This window comes from Pezoporus flaviventris, unplaced genomic scaffold (assembly GCF_033815535.1).
Source record: "Pezoporus flaviventris isolate CSIRO_AGI_PZ_B2104156 unplaced genomic scaffold, CSIRO_AGI_Pfla_v1 ptg000055l, whole genome shotgun sequence".
Classification (NCBI taxonomy): Eukaryota; Metazoa; Chordata; class Aves; order Psittaciformes; family Psittacidae; genus Pezoporus; species Pezoporus flaviventris.
Window position 1 is genome coordinate 3,894,618 of NW_026892603.1, and position 15,737 is coordinate 3,910,354.

At 35.8% G+C, this 15,737-nt stretch overlaps 1 protein-coding gene across 12 annotated transcripts in view; it reads left to right on the forward strand.

The window, feature by feature from the left end:
• DGKB (diacylglycerol kinase beta) overlaps positions 1–15,737 on the forward strand; it is a 361,769-nt gene that overhangs the window by 89,871 nt on the left and 256,161 nt on the right. For all 12 annotated transcript variants that reach the window (XM_061469232.1, XM_061469231.1, XM_061469234.1 and 9 more), the window contains 6 exons: positions 2,320–2,369; positions 3,937–4,011; positions 4,548–4,667; positions 12,513–12,630; positions 15,350–15,438; positions 15,519–15,635. In XM_061469232.1, the coding sequence (XP_061325216.1) occupies positions 2,320–2,369; positions 3,937–4,011; positions 4,548–4,667; positions 12,513–12,630; positions 15,350–15,438; positions 15,519–15,635 (569 nt within the window). The remainder of the gene's footprint in view (positions 1–2,319; positions 2,370–3,936; positions 4,012–4,547; positions 4,668–12,512; positions 12,631–15,349; positions 15,439–15,518; positions 15,636–15,737) is intronic.

The window sequence follows — 15,737 nt, forward strand, 5'->3', positions numbered from 1 at the left end:
TAATTTTATTTTAATGTGTTTTTAATTATTTACAAAAGGTATGCAGTATAGTAACAGAATTCTAGTGGCCAGTTAGCACTATCAGTTAAAGCGATGGGAACAGAAATAACAAAAGATTTACTTGGTCTCTCTAGTTTGCATCAGAACTTTCGTTCAGTTGTTTTTATCATTTAGTTGTTTTTTCTGTTAGAGTGCATAAATCAGGAAGAACATGAATATTTAGCAGGGCATGAATAGAAAAAAATGGAAAAAATATGCAAGAGATTGCATGCCACACCAGTAACATAGTTGGTGTTTTTTTTTTTTCACCCGAGAGCACAGATTGAGCCTTTTCACTACCTAATATGTATGCAATTGGAGAGACTTTGTTTGCTACAAAGGTGAAGCAGCTATAATTATGCTAATGTCTGTTTCAGAATGTCTGATTAGAACTACTGATTCATGTTAAAGGAAAAAAACGTTGTAAGCATTGCTTTTCTGGTGTGGGTAAAGATCACGGAGATGCTAAAGCTTGCGTCATGATAACTGTAGAACATTCTTTCAACCAGTACATTACAATCACAGAGGAGGAGGGAGAGCTAAAGGATTTGAACTTTATCACCCATTCAGTGATTCATCCCTATGGAAACCAAATGCTTAATGGTATCTTTGCCAGATAATGTTAGCTGTCATGCCCTGAGCAGCTTTGGTAGAAGATGTACTAGCAGGGACAGTACCAGTATCTCTGGTGCCTTTTAGCATTAACTGCTTTTTTACACTGAAATGTTTCTGCTGTGTAATTCACAGGCAAGAAAGATATTTTTATAGGTTTTCTTATGCTATACCTAAAGAATAATGGACCTTTGTGGCTTGAAACAGTGTACAACAGTAAACATTTTAAATCTTACATTACAGCTCTCGAAAGCGGTTCGATTTAGCAGCAAAAATTGCTGAAGTGGTAGAGAGGTATAGTACTTACCTTTTATCCCCACAGTTAGGTGAGCAATTTAGGAATAACATGGGGGATATAAGGGAAGCAGACCAATCCATATAGCAGTTAAGTATGTTTTGCTGCAGGTCAAAAATTACCATTTTTTTCCTGAACTTTACTTGCCAATTGCTTATAGTTTCCTCTTACTTATTATTATATTATTTCTTGAAAACTGTGATAAGCATTGCTTGCAGAATTTATTGGACTGTAACAGAATTTGCTGTGGACGTAGTGTGGTGGGATTGTTCACTGTTGAATCATAGAATGGTTGTTCATGATTGTTTGCTGTTGAATAGGTCATATGTTTACAATTTGTAAGCAGATTGCTTGGGTTCTAATATCAGTCAAAGCATTACAGGGCTCTTTTGTTACTCCTTAGGAAATAGATTTATGGAGGGGTGTTGTGGTTTAAGCCCAGCTGCTACGCAGTCTCACTCCTCCCCTTCCTTCTGATTTTCGTCTTTAGTCTTTTAACAGTATTCCTACCAAAGCTTCAGGCTTGTTTCTGCTCTGCAATTTGATGCAGTATGTGATCAGCAGAGTAATCTACTTTGAAATATCTTGGTAATGATGGACATACCTGCTCTTGTGAATGGACTCAAGTAATGATACAAACTTAAAAGTATATATCCATTTCTGGATATTGTCAAAATGCAGCTACTCTTGTCTCGGTAGCTCCCCAAAATGTTAGGAATACATTTTCAAACTGAAGAAATAATTCTGGTCCTGGGAGGAGTCATGCTGGCAGTCTGTGAGGAATGCTTATTGTTGGACTTGGCTGTTCAGATACTTCAAATAATCATGCTCTGTTTCATTTAGTTGGTCAGAAAGCATTTTTAAAGCAATATAATTACTGAATAATGATAGCTGCAACCAAGAAAATAAGATACCATTGTAACTTAAGCTTATCAGTATTTGCATGACCAGTTGTATGTTATCCTGTGTTTGATGAGATGACAGAGAGGGGCCTTTTGGTGGTATTCATCATGAATATAGATCATTTCTGGTAGAAATCAGAAATAATTTCACAGACCAAATTAACTGTTGTAGTGATTATTTGGAAAAGGTGCAATTGAACTGTCCTGCTAGTGTGTCTTGTAGGAGGCACCGTGGCAGGGTAGATGCTGAATGAACCTCTCACATAGTACAAAGTGTTTTGTGGGTCTACAGTTAGTGTGATCATTAAAGGAAAATGTTAATTTTTGTCCTTTCTTTAAAACTCAGTTTTGGTTGGCTTGTGCTTTGGTTGTTGTGTGGTTTTGGTTTTTTTTGTGTTTGGTTTTTATATGAAATTATGCTGCTACTATGTTTTCTGACTGAGATTCCTTCTCTTTTTGTTTCCATTTTAGTTATGTTTCGCTTATATGATACAGATGGGAATGGTTACCTGGATAGTTCGGTAATGTTATTTATGTATTTTAATTCATTGTAAGTGTATGTCATAATGGCATACCTGAACAAGCCTACATTAATGCAAATAAAGTTTATATTTTTCCATAATAGAAGCAGTATGAACTATAATTGATAAAAAGTCAACCATTTTGAAAGCAACTCTTGAATTTTCTCTTCCACTAAGCCACTGCTTCTACAGCTGTGTAAATTTTCAAATGCTGACATTGCTGTTGTGGAGTCCTGTTCTATAGTCGCCTGATTTTTAACCATGCTGCTGTAGGGGACACATTATAATAGGCTTCCTAAAATTCTAGTATGTTGCTGGGAGATGTGTATGAAAGCACCATTTGTAAAGATTTAATGAAAAGGCAAAAATGTGAGTCACTCAGTGGATATATGTGGAGAGATGTCAGAACTTCCATGTTATTATTAAGAATGGAGGTACAAAGTTTGAAGGAAAATCAGAGATATAGCAATCATTTAAAAAACGTAACCATCCTTGTTTAGTTAGCTAACAGAAAGAAGTATTTTATAGGCAGCTTTCTTTTTTCTTTTCCCTTCTTTTCTGTCTCCCTGAAGTAAGACAGCATAGATTAGAGGAAGTTGATCTGCATAAGTGACAGGGGAGCAGGGAAGCCAAGTAATACAGAGGTATAAAGTAAATGCCGTATCAGGCAATATAAAATACAAATTGGTTAACTAGTGCATAATAAATACACATGCAAATTCAGAATGGTTCTAGATAAGAATTTGAGTATGTTTACAAGCCAAACCTCCATATATATAAATATGGAGGAGCATTAGTGATACATGATCAAGGGAGATCACAGCACTGTAATGGTTCAGCAAATATCTATGTTAGTTTATAGGACAAGGGGTAACAGGTTAAAACTTAAACAGGGGAAGTTTAAACTGGATATAAGGAGGAAATTCTTTCCTGTTAGGGTGGTGAGGCACTGGAATGGGTTACCCAGGGAGGTTGTGAATGCTCCATCCCTGGCAGTGTTCAAGACCAGGTTGAACAAAGCCTTGGGTGAGATGGTTTAGTGTGAAGGTCTCCCTGCCCATGGCAGGCTGGTTGAAACTTGATGATCTTAAGGTCCTTTCCAACCCTAACTATTCTATGATTCTATACTGTCCACTTTATGCCTTATTTCCATTAGAAAGTTGTGAACGATACAAATGCTGTCCAAAAAAAAAAAAAAAGGCTAGAGTGCTGGATTTTAAAGATCCTTACATCATTATATCAAAGATGCACTTTAGATCATGAAACCAATACTCTAATGATCAACTAGGAAGGAAGAATCTGTTACTATTTTGGACCCAGATGCTGTCCTTTGGTTGTGGGGCTGTATTTCACCTCCATGCATGCTTTGTGCTCCATGCCTAATGTTTAGATAGTGAAGTGAATTCGCCTAAGAGTAGACAGCTTACAGGTTAAGGGATATTTCATTAACAATGTTGATGAAACAGTGTCACTGAATGCAGTATGTTTGAATTATTAGATGCTTACAGTAGAATTTGTCTTCAAAATATTGTGTTAAATTTTATCATTCTTTTTCATTTGTCTGTAGGAGCTAGAAAATATCATTGCTCAAATGATGCATGTTGCAGAATACCTTGAATGGGATATTACTGAACTGAGTCCAGTAAGTATCCATTTTATCACAAGTTTTTAATGTTGCTAGACATAGAATTTAATCACGTTGTAATACTTAATGTCAACATGTGATTCTATATATTAATTAGTAAAATAGAAATAATAATAGTCTGTGCTCCACTATGTCACTGCCAATTAGCACTTTATGAGTGTTTTTCTGATTAAATCTGATCTGTGAAACATTCTTACTACAGTTAGGGCTTTCCTTCAGTGCATGTAGTAATTAACACAACTGGTTTGTCTCTGAAAATTTGTTAATAGTAGCTATCTCTTATACATTACATTGTACATTGTAAGTACAAAAGGGGACACAACTTGGTTTGGGAATTCAGGTGATAATTAAATGTAAGAACATGACACTTCATCTTCTGAACTGTCAGTACTCATTTTCTACAGGTGCCATACCAATAATATTTTCCTTACTTTTTGCATGCGGATGAGGGAATTGGAGATCTGCATATGTTCTAAAACCAAGTTGTTGTATTAGAATATGGAATTCATGGGATTTTTCATTAAACTATGTAGATCCTTCATGAAATGATGGAAGAAATTGACTATGATCATGATGGCACTGTGTCTCTAGAAGAGTGGATCCAAGGAGGAATGACAACGATCCCTCTCTTGGTCCTCCTGGGTTTAGAAAATGTAAGTATTAACATAGGAGTGTCCAATTTCTGCTTGCATGACAGCTATGACCCTCAGCTTAGCTTCTCTGTGGCCTGTGTAAAGAATGGCTTTTCTTTACTATGGCTGAACAACATACAAATAATAGAAGTGTGTCTTCAAAGTCAGAGGTACTTCAGCACATTTGAAGCAACGTCAAATGAGTCAGTTCTGGAGCTGGAAGCTGTGAAAAGGTGATTAATTTGTCCTGTTAACACAAATTGTTAATTCCTAGCTGCAGTGTATCTGTTCAGAATGTTTTACTACCCATGTGTCTTACAGCTGGCTGGGAGCAGTGTCTAGGCTTCTCAGCATGGTGGTGTTGTGTGGCCTAACTATGCTGAATCACAGAACAATCGAGGTTCGAAGGAACTTCTAGAGGTCATCTGGTTCAGCTTATGATTAGTGGCAGGACCTCAGATTGAGTTAACCAGGGCCTTGTCAAACCCAGTCATGAATAGTTCCAGTGAGGCGGGTTCCACCGGTTCTGTGGGCAACCTCTTTCCATGTTAATTGTTCTCAAGGGAAAGAGCTTTTTTTACTTATGTGCAGCATAAGAATAAGAATTTCTTCCGCTGCAGTTACTGCCCGTTGGCTCTTGTCCTGTTGTGATACATTCTTGTGTAACTACCTTAATAAACTATGTGTAGTAGCAATATCAAAGAGAACACTTGCACCAAAGGATAGAGTGTTATGAAAGAGGAGCTTACGTTCTGTACATTTACAACTTCACATTAAATATAAGACAGATGTAATAGGATCAATTTTATACCAGTTCAACACAGCTGTTTTAACTCTGGCATGTTGCCAGTGCCACCTGCTGTCCTATATTTGAGATAATTTTGAGCACATGTATCTTAGCATATGTTTCAAATGTTTTTCTGTTATTTGAGGCAAAGCTTTTTCTGAAGTCTTTTTCAGCTATTGAGCTGAAATAATAAGTAATATTTACTTTCCCTGTATACTGCAACATGCCTGCACTAAACCTAGACTGCTGTAGTTCCCCTATGGTGTTTCATTCACACAAAGAATGGTCAGACTGAGATTTCTATAGTGAAGTATGTAACAAAACAGTGCCTTTGGCAGAAGATCTAAAATTTTTGCAAAATCTTATTAATCAAATTGCCATCTAAATATCTAAATTGAGGAAAAGTTTCAGTACCTTTGGATCACTGTAAGTACTAATGTCCTAATTCTGGATGTGTGACTGAGTAACTAAAATGTTAAATTACTTCCCTATCATCAAAGAGCCCATCTTTGTCAGGATAAATTCACTTATTTCCGTAGAATTTCTCTAAACAAAGGGCAGCAAATGCTCTCAAGCAATCATTATAGCAGATAACTGATAGTAATTTTCAGTGTAGACTTTTCTTTTTTGACAGGTAGTGTGTATGTTCTGGGAGTACTTTTCAGTGTCCACACTTGATTCTTTCCAAATGTAAAACTCCTTAAATTCTGTGATAAACTAATGCAGATCCCTCTGTTAGAGGTTTATTTTCATATTAAAGAAAAAGCTATTTAGAAAGAAGCCATGTAAATGTCACCAGATATTTTAGTCTTTTGGGTATTTTTGCTAATTGTTAGATAATTTATCTTGCTGTGCATAGGTTTAATATGGAAACAATAAAAACACATAAACAGTGATCAAAGTTCTGTAGCTAGCTGTTAGCATGGATCAGTGTTTCTGTCAAGAGTATTCCTGATACTTCATGTGTTGAAGAGACATAAATGTGGAGTTATGAAAAAATATTATAATGGTATACAAAGTATTTTTGTTATCAATAAGCATAGTTTTATTAATTGAAACTGGGAATAATAGCTTGTATGATAGTGACAAAGAATTGTCACTGTAGTTTATTTGAAAAAATAAAAAAAAAAAAAAGAAGATACCAGTGAAGTCTTTAATTTGTTTTGGGTTGGGGTCCATTAATTTACTGTAATCTACTTAACTCTTGTATAGAGCTTGTACAAGCAATACAGGAGTCTCAGGTGGTGTAATATTTTTTATGCTAGCATTAGTGAAGCTATGAAAATTTATTTCAGCTGAAGATTTGTCATGTTGCCTTCAGAATTCAGCTGCATTTTTTGTACTTTAGTCTTCTTTAAGAGCTATCTAAAAAGGTCATCTATCATATAAAAGTTTTATATTACATTAAAGCCTTTCAGTCCATTTTTCTTGCATACTATATTAGATGCTTTAGTTACAATAATGGAAAACATTTTAATGTGATACAGAACTATATTATACAAAAAAAAAAAACCCAAGTTAGTTTTTATAAACAATGGGGTTGAGATAGTGTAATCTCTCATAGATTTGTGGTCTTTGCCCTCTGAGTTCATCAGTAATAGGAATGTTGTTACTACAAGTATTAGCCAGACAGCTGTTGTGAAGTGAAAAAAAGTAACAAGGAAATCTGCCTGATTTTCCTTCTGGTCTCTCTGCCCTCACCCCACCTTTTCTTTAGACTTTATGAAACTTCTAGTGCTCTCTCAAATTTAGGTGAGATTACTAAATTAATTTTAAAGTTGATGGGCCAGTTTAGAGTCACAAAGGGACAAAAAACATATATGTCTTATTTCTCTAGGAAATCAACCTAAACATCCGGTTTATTTTATCTTATTGGGTTTTATGCTTTCTGACTCCTCCTAAAAACTTGAGTTTAGAGTTGTTGTGAAGGTAGAGATTAAAAATGCAGTTTTATTCTGGGATTGTTTGAGGATAGAAACAATGTGTTCTTATTTTGGTGTTTTTCAAGGCAATAGATGTGCTAAACAATTTCAGTACAAGATAAGGAACTTAATTGCTTCTTATTCTATAAGACTGCTGTGATGCACATACTGTTTCACAATTTGTTTTGCAAGAAAAGACCCCTGTCAGTGGTTGTAGGTATAAAAAAGTAGGTATAAACTGCAAGTTCACAAATGCTAGTGTTTTTTAAAAAAATCCTGTTTTGAGTGGAAAGTGTTTTGTTCCCTCCTTACTGGCCACTAGATGTCACAGTTGTACTGTATCTGGTACTGTACCGTTCCCGAAAAGCCGCCGTGGGGTGAAACTGAACAGTAAATGCTTCTTAAAGTCATCAATAATCTGAAACCAGAACACTATGCCTTTCTTTTAAGTCACCAATTCTAATTTTCAACCTATTTCACCCGTAAATCAAGGTAAATTTCGATGGCACAAACACATTTGTATTGAAAGTTTGCTGTGCTTCAATTAAATTAGAAGGAAATACACTTGCGATTTTATTTTGGATCCTCAAGCAGCAAGTATTATGCTGTTACACTCAAAGAATTTAAGCCAACTCTTTTTTTAAACTTTTGATTAAGTAAAAGGTGGATATTGCTTCTTACATTATATGTTACATTATTGTTGGCTTACTTTTTGTATGTAACACTGAGTATGTGAATGTGGAACCAAACTGCGGACTTGCATAGTATGTGTTGCACCCTGAGAAGTCCCTCTTAAGCTGAAGTCTGAAATGACTTTTAGTAGCTGGACAGTTTCACAGAATTGTATTTCATTCATTCAGCAAGGAATGAGAGTGATCTCATTGTCCCCAGTGCTATTTTTGTAACATATTTTTCACACCTGAAGTCTGGCAGGTGAGTTTTCTAAAGCTGAAATGCTGATGTCACATATGCTATTTCCTTATGTACAAAAACCAAGCCCCCTCTAGAAGTAGCTGTACCCTGTTTGTGCCGGCTCCTGCTAGGAAGCAGGTTCACCCCAAATGATTAACGGGAGCTGTTTTATCAATGTCAGTTCAAGGCATTGCCAGCAGAGGGGGCGATGTTAATGCTTTATGAGACTCCGCAGCCGGAGCTGCTAAGAAAATGCATAATTCTTCTTGAGAGTGCTCTCTACTTTTATGCTGTGTTGGCTCCCACTTCTTTGCAGGAACTTTGCAAATGCCTTTCCTTACTGTAGACCTGCTTTGCCTTTGCCTGTAGGGTGGTAAAAGCCCAGGAGAAGTCAGGAGTAACTCTAACCTTTTTTGTGTATAACGTGTAAAAAAATGATATTTCATGCAGATGGCCATTATTTAAAATGTCATTTCTGCTAGCAACTTAGAGGCAGGGAAACTGTGGATAATTATGAAACTTGTTTAAACAGATAATTTCTCCTCCTGTGCTGCATTTTCTGTGCTGTCATTTTCTAACGTGCATACAAATACTTAAGCATTTCTGGATGGTCAGGATAATGCACTGGTGAGTGCGTGGATGAAGGCTGGGGAAATGTATGTTTGTTTGTTGTTTTTTTTCCTTTAGTGTACATACATAGCCACATGAAATACCTAAGAAGTTAGAAGTGAGGAGCCTTCCCAAATAGTGTTTATCTTGAGGTTAGTTCCTCTCCAGCTGAACCAGAACAGATTTAGAACCCGCTCTTCCCCAAACCAAATTGAACAAAACCTGACATGAATGCTGAGAGCCACCAAAGGAATAAAGAACCTCACTGCATTTGTATTAAAAGGAGGAGCTGCATAGTTTAATGGGCACTCTTCTCACTTCCCATTGACTGAACAATACCCAAGGTCAGACATAAAAATGTCTTCAAGACATGTAAATATTTTTGAGATAAATGAAAAAAAATAGCAGTGAAAGAATTAACTCTGCAGACTCGCTAACATCCTTTTCCCTTGGTTGCTTGTTACTGACTCTTCTTACAGAAAAGACTGAGCCTGCTGGTATTTCAGACTCTTTATAGCTATTGTAAGAGGGGATACTTGCTGGGATGAAAATTTATGAGCAGTTTCAATACCTTTTTTTTAAGTCTCAGAATCTTGAGTTTTGTGCTTTGAACTTTAAGGTCTCTTTGGATAGCTTTATTTAAAAATATCTGAAAAGCTGAAGTAAGTTAATGTTAACCCAGATTATTAGGGATGTGTGGCTAAATTCTGTGACTACATAAAAATTTTCACTAATTCTAAGGCTGGCTCTTTCATGGTTGACTTTCTTTTTAATGTCAGGTCCTTCTGGCAATCAAATCCATGGTAGAAGGGTCAGGACCATAAGCTAAGAGAACCATTAACAAAATAAGTGTTACTGTTTTCATTGTGTGCTATAGTCTGTGTATGGCATATGGAGGCTTCATTTTCAGTGATGTATAATGAAGTGAGGAAGAGATTTTTACTGTACCTGCCCTGCTTTGAGATCTTTTTAATGACTATTTGTTTTTAAACTCTTTCTCAGGATATGGAAGCAAAATGAGTAAGTGTCAGTAAATGCACTGTTGTGTCAGAATTGTGGATTTTATTCATACTTAAAGACTTGCATTGAGGGGGCTTTGTTTCACATTATGTCTTTTTTTTCTTGGCAATGTTTTAAAAAGTTATGTGCACGTATAATCATATGCAGCACTTTATTGCTTATTTTTGGCAGTGCACAAGAGCAAAAATTTAATTTGCTATTTTCCAAAAGTGCATTGTGTTTATGTAATGGATTTGCATCAGTTGCAGTCTGTAACACAGTTAAGTGTTTTAATTGGCAGAACACCCACATCAAGACTTGTTTGTTTTTCTGATAAGGAAAATGCCAGCTAAGTTAGTCCATATGCTCTGTTCCAGTAAGAAGCGGCATATTCACATGTAATGGTCATTCTTTAAAGATAAAATTGAAATGAAAAAAGTAGCACAAAACTAATGTGGAGGAGAGGAAAGTTTATTCATCACTATGAATTTTTGTTAAGGTTTAGAATGGAATATTTTGCTAAGGAAGACTGGTTAGCGTGCACTTTAAGTGCCTGTTGTTTATGACTGAATCTGTCAATGACCTGAGTATTGTTAAAATGAAAGTGTGCATTGGTTGCTATTTTTTTCTCAGAAGGATTTACCCAGTATTTATTATCTAATGAATAATTCTCTGCTTTCAGAAGACTCGGAACTCACATACTATGTTGTATGTGTATTTTTAACAATACTTTAAAAATGTGTGGAATGTGGTAGTAAGATGCAAAGAAAAATGGAAGTTACGGAGATCCATTTAATGAAATGCATCCTCTTCAGCTGCCAGTCTTGAAGGAGCTTGACAGGCTTCTATTGCTCTACAGCTGCAGAATCTATTTCTGCTTCTTCAGGGGAAATTGAAAAACATCCACACTTCTTGCCAGCCCTAGAATCCCATCTGCTGTTCCTGCAGAAAGGGACCCTGACCAATGCCCAGCTGTCAGAGATGGCATTTGAACTCTCCCTCCTCCTGATAATACTGGGGGGAACTCCACTTAGGCTCTGGTCCTGGTATCTCGGTAGAGGAAAAATATTCCAGCTGACTTTGGTTCCTTTTGTTTCTAAGTAATTTTCTTGGAGATTTTCCTTCAGGATCACACCCCCATCCCCAAGGATGAAGAAGTCTTTGTCAGTTTTGACTTGTTGTTAATGGCTGACTCATAGAATTGAGAAATACTGATTTCTCAGGACATAACTCATGCAGTATATGCTAATATAGGTCAAAACTAAATTTTTATTAAAATTTATGGCCACTCACTTATATTGACTATCATTATCAGTGAAAATCATCATATTATTACATATTCAGTCAGAAATATTATATATACATGATGACAAATAGTAGCAGTAGTTTGATGTGAGAAATCAGAAACAGGATGAAGACCAGCTGTTGCTGTGGCTTCTGGGAAACAGAGGCTGATGTGGCTTCCTTTAGCTATGCGAAAATTTCTTTTCGGTAATGAAATGACCGAGAAGGCTATAGAATTTCAGTAATTCAGAATGAAGAATAAAGCTACTGCAGGCTGGTTCCAGCTGATAGACATAAACCACGTTTGTTCCATTAGATGTTACATTTGGTAAAAAAATAAATCAAAAAATCCAACCGATATTACATTAGGTTACTCTACTTTTTCTTTTAATCAAAACCTCTGATGATTGCAAAAAGGGAAAAGCGCGATGGCCGCACTTGCCAAGAAACCTGGGAATTTACAGACTAAATTTAACATCTGTACCAAGCGCACGTCATTTTAAAAGCCTTCTAATAACAGTGAAGTTTCAGAATGATTCCTTTAAGAACAAAGAGGACAATCATGCAGCTGAAAGATTGCTTTCATAAACATAAATGATTTGATAATATTTTAGCTGTAGGCATAAGTTACAGTGGGCCCCTGAGTTGTAAGTGCTGATCAGTTGATCAGTCTATTCACGCGAGATTTGAGTATACTGCTACAGCTAACTGAAAAATAAGAACTTAAATGTAGGGAATTCAACTTTGGAGAAGAGTCCAGTATGTAAATCTCAATCTTAAATACTTGATTTTTGATAGACTGTTGGCAGTACATTAACATAAATTAAAGCTGGCAATAGGTATTATTGTGGTGTGGCTAGATTTCCCACTTCACATACATTGATACATGTCCCTAATTCTAAGGGTCATTAAGAATATCTCTGTCATATAAAAAAAAGATCCTTTCTATCATTCATTTGGGTGTGTGTGTGTGTGTTTATTTGCTAACCTGCAGCACCTTTATTTTTAGAATTATTCTAGAACAAGTTTTATTTAATTTTAATACTGGTTGTAATTTAATATCAGCCTAGATTTATTGCTAGCATTGTGTTACAGCAGTGACAACAGCCTGTTTTGTTTTTTTTTTTTTAGTTGTTTTTGAAACACATGGATGTCCATGAGCTTCTGAAGAATTTTTTATTTTATCATTGCCTGTGTATTTAGAATGATTATACTGTGATCTGGTGAAGAGTATTAAATGAAGAAACAGCTTGGCTTTTACGTTCCTGAGTCAATCTCCAATTTTTATTGGCAGTTATATATGTCATTGTTTATTTTATCAAATGAAATCTGTTTCTTTTATGTCCTGTGCAGAATGTGAAAGATGATGGGCAGCACGTATGGAGGCTGAAACACTTTAACAAGCCTGCCTACTGTAATCTTTGTTTGAATATGCTAATCGGAGTAGGCAAGCAAGGTCTCTGCTGTTCTTGTGAGTATAAGCATTTTAGTGTCCATTTGCATACATGTCTATTCCTAGAAAAGTTCTGCCTCTGCATAACAAAGAACTAGTAGCTTCCCAGTACAAAACCGTTGCCAGCACAATGGTGTCTCCCCTCTTTGTCTGCTATGCTTGAGCACTCAGGTTTCTATTTTTAACTTGTCTGGATATTGGGCTTTCAAAGCTACTATTTGAGGGAGTTTTCTGTATGATGATAGCTCTGTATTAGTTCCCTTTGGGGTCTGCTTCTTTTTTTTTTTTTTTTTCTCTTCTTTTAGCAAGTATCGTATTTAAGTTTCAACCTTATATTTTTATTATTCGGGTTTTTTTCCCATATATTTTAAGATATCAACTTGACTAGTGTCTAAGTTCCATGTTTGTTTATTCAAATTTTGCACAGAATTCTTGGTTTGTTTTATTGTAATGGTCAAAATCCCCATTTTCCATAAGTCAGGTTTCTGTAACACTTGCAAAGTTTTGTATGTTTAGTTGGTTTGTAAAATCTAAGTCTTGCCATACTTTCACATCTTAACTTGATTGTAGATTTTAAGATAAAGGAACACAGAAAAACTGCTACATCTAATTTGCCCTTCATTAGACTATTAGGTGCGGTTAGTACAGTTCCTTAGGTTGTATCTGTGTTGGACCAGCTCATAACCAGTATCTTGAGAAGCCAAATCTTGCTGAAAGATACTTCATCTCTGTTTGAATGTTTCAAGAGATAGATGATCCATATCTTTCTTTTTGTGGTGTGTTCCAATGATTAATCCTTAATCTTTTTTTAAGACCTATTTTCTGATTTGAATACGTCTTTTAGATGGGTCTAGTGATTCCTTCGTGTTATGCCCTGCTTCATTAGGTTAATGAGATCGTTAGTGCCCACTGTATTCTTCTCATGATGGTGTAAAGTCACCTTTCATTGTTCTTTTTGATAACTTAATCAGTTTCCTGGTGTAACTTACTTTCTCCATTTTTGCTATGAAAAATAGCCCATCACAGCTGATCAAGACCCTTCTGCCTGTACAATTCTATTGATTTGAAATTATTTTGAATGAATGAGGGTTTCCAAATCAACTGTTTGTCTCTTCTATGTGGGCCACAGATCTCTTTAAACCAGATACAGATCCTCCACATATGTTTTTTCACATTATATAATTTCATTCACAGTACTATGGAGTGAGAGACATGGATTTATTAAAATTGAAACAAATCACAATTCAGTAACTTCAGATTGATAAATGCTGGTGACAGTAACTCGAATATATATTAAAAATACTGAATTGACTATTAGATCTTGAAATACTATATTCTTTAATATTCTTTTACATCAGACTCATGTAAACTTGTGAGGAAATCTAATAGCCATATCTGTTTGAAAGAGAAATTTTATTGAGTATAGAATGTAGATCATCTTCTTCAGTAGTTACCAGAAATGTGCAGGTGACTTACATAAATTGCCCCAAAAAGACAAGCCTTACAAGAACTGTTACTCTCTACTGCAGTGTGTTTCTTTAAAATCCTTTTGTTAGTGTGCTTCACATTTATTTGGTGAGAACAATGCTCCCAGAATATCTGAAGAGCATCCACATGCTCCTTTCAGTTTCTTCATGCATCAAGGAGCCTGAGCCTAGTTACAAAACTCTTACACTATTTCCTTATTTCGCTAAGCTGCTTCTCCAATATATTTTCAAAGCACTGCTATAGATTTCATTATTTGCATTTTAGATTGTGTGGGAGGAAAAAAAAAAGGGGGGGGGGGGGGGAACTGCAGGGTGCCTCACCATCCCTCCATGGTCCAATCAACAATGTTACACCCTGCAGTTTGTCTGATTAATGGCTGCACCTCCCACTGGGTTTGTGTAATAGGTGCAAGCAAGGTGTTTAGAAGTACTTTGTGCTTAATTGCTCTCGAGGTCAAAAGCGTGAGACATACACCATGCAGGGAGAAATTCATTCTCAGTTTTTAATAGTTGACTCTATTGAATGCAGGTATAAGCTATAGCATTATTTCCTTATCTAGGCACAGTTGTATAGTTTAAGTCAGGAGGGCTTTGTATTGTACCCTGACATTTATATGTTTTCCAAATGCAGCTAGTGTGATCTTTACAGTCCTGGCTGACAATAGTGGTTACCAAAAACTGGTGTGGAGAGGTTAGGAAGAAAAAGCTTCTCAGGAGATGACATTGGGGAAAGTAAGAGTTAAAGTTGGGGTGATTACATGGAATGCATGAAAACAATTGCTATCTGAAAATGAACTAATCAGCCATTTAAGATTTATAAATCAATAAAAGGAACAACATAAATTCATTGGCTTTTATTTTTGTGCTTGCCAGCTGCTCTCATGCCTATAGTTTCTAAAATATAGATTTCTTTCTACTAGCAAGAGACACCAAACCATTTGGCAGTCATCAATTTGTCTTTAATATTTTTTGTCATTTAGGAATTATTGTGAAAAAATTTAGTGAGCTCTGATTTAATTAAGCATTTCCTGCTATGCAATGATAGTGCATTCTTGGATTTCTCACTTTCATAGTATTTCTTGTTCTAATTGGCCTTTTGTATTCCTTGGAAAAAGCAGTCTAGTTTGAGTTTTCATTGACTGATTGGGTTGATTATATAGAGATGGCATGCTGATAACATTATTTGTTTCATAAAAGTGTAGTCAGAAGCAGCATGGCCTCAAGATCTATTAATGTGTTTCTTTTTTCAGTTTGCAAGTACACAGTCCATGAACGCTGTGTCTCAAGAGCTCCCGCATCTTGCATCAAAACATATGTCAAGTCCAAAAAGAATACTGATGTAAGTTTGGGGTAGCATTAACTTTGCCATTTACCTGTTAATTTAGTAACTCTATGTATATCCACACTTTTCTTTTGCAGGTAATGCACCATTTCTGGGTAGAAGGAAACTGTCCAACAAAATGTGATAAGTGCCACAAAACTATAAAATGCTACCAAGGCTTGACTGGACTTCACTGTGTTTGGTGTCAGATTACAGTGAGTATACTATCGTAAAGCATTTAGCACAGGTTAGAGAGATAAAAATCTGCATATCTTTTTTTATGGCCTCATTATTCAAAAGGTCTAGTTCAGTTTTGT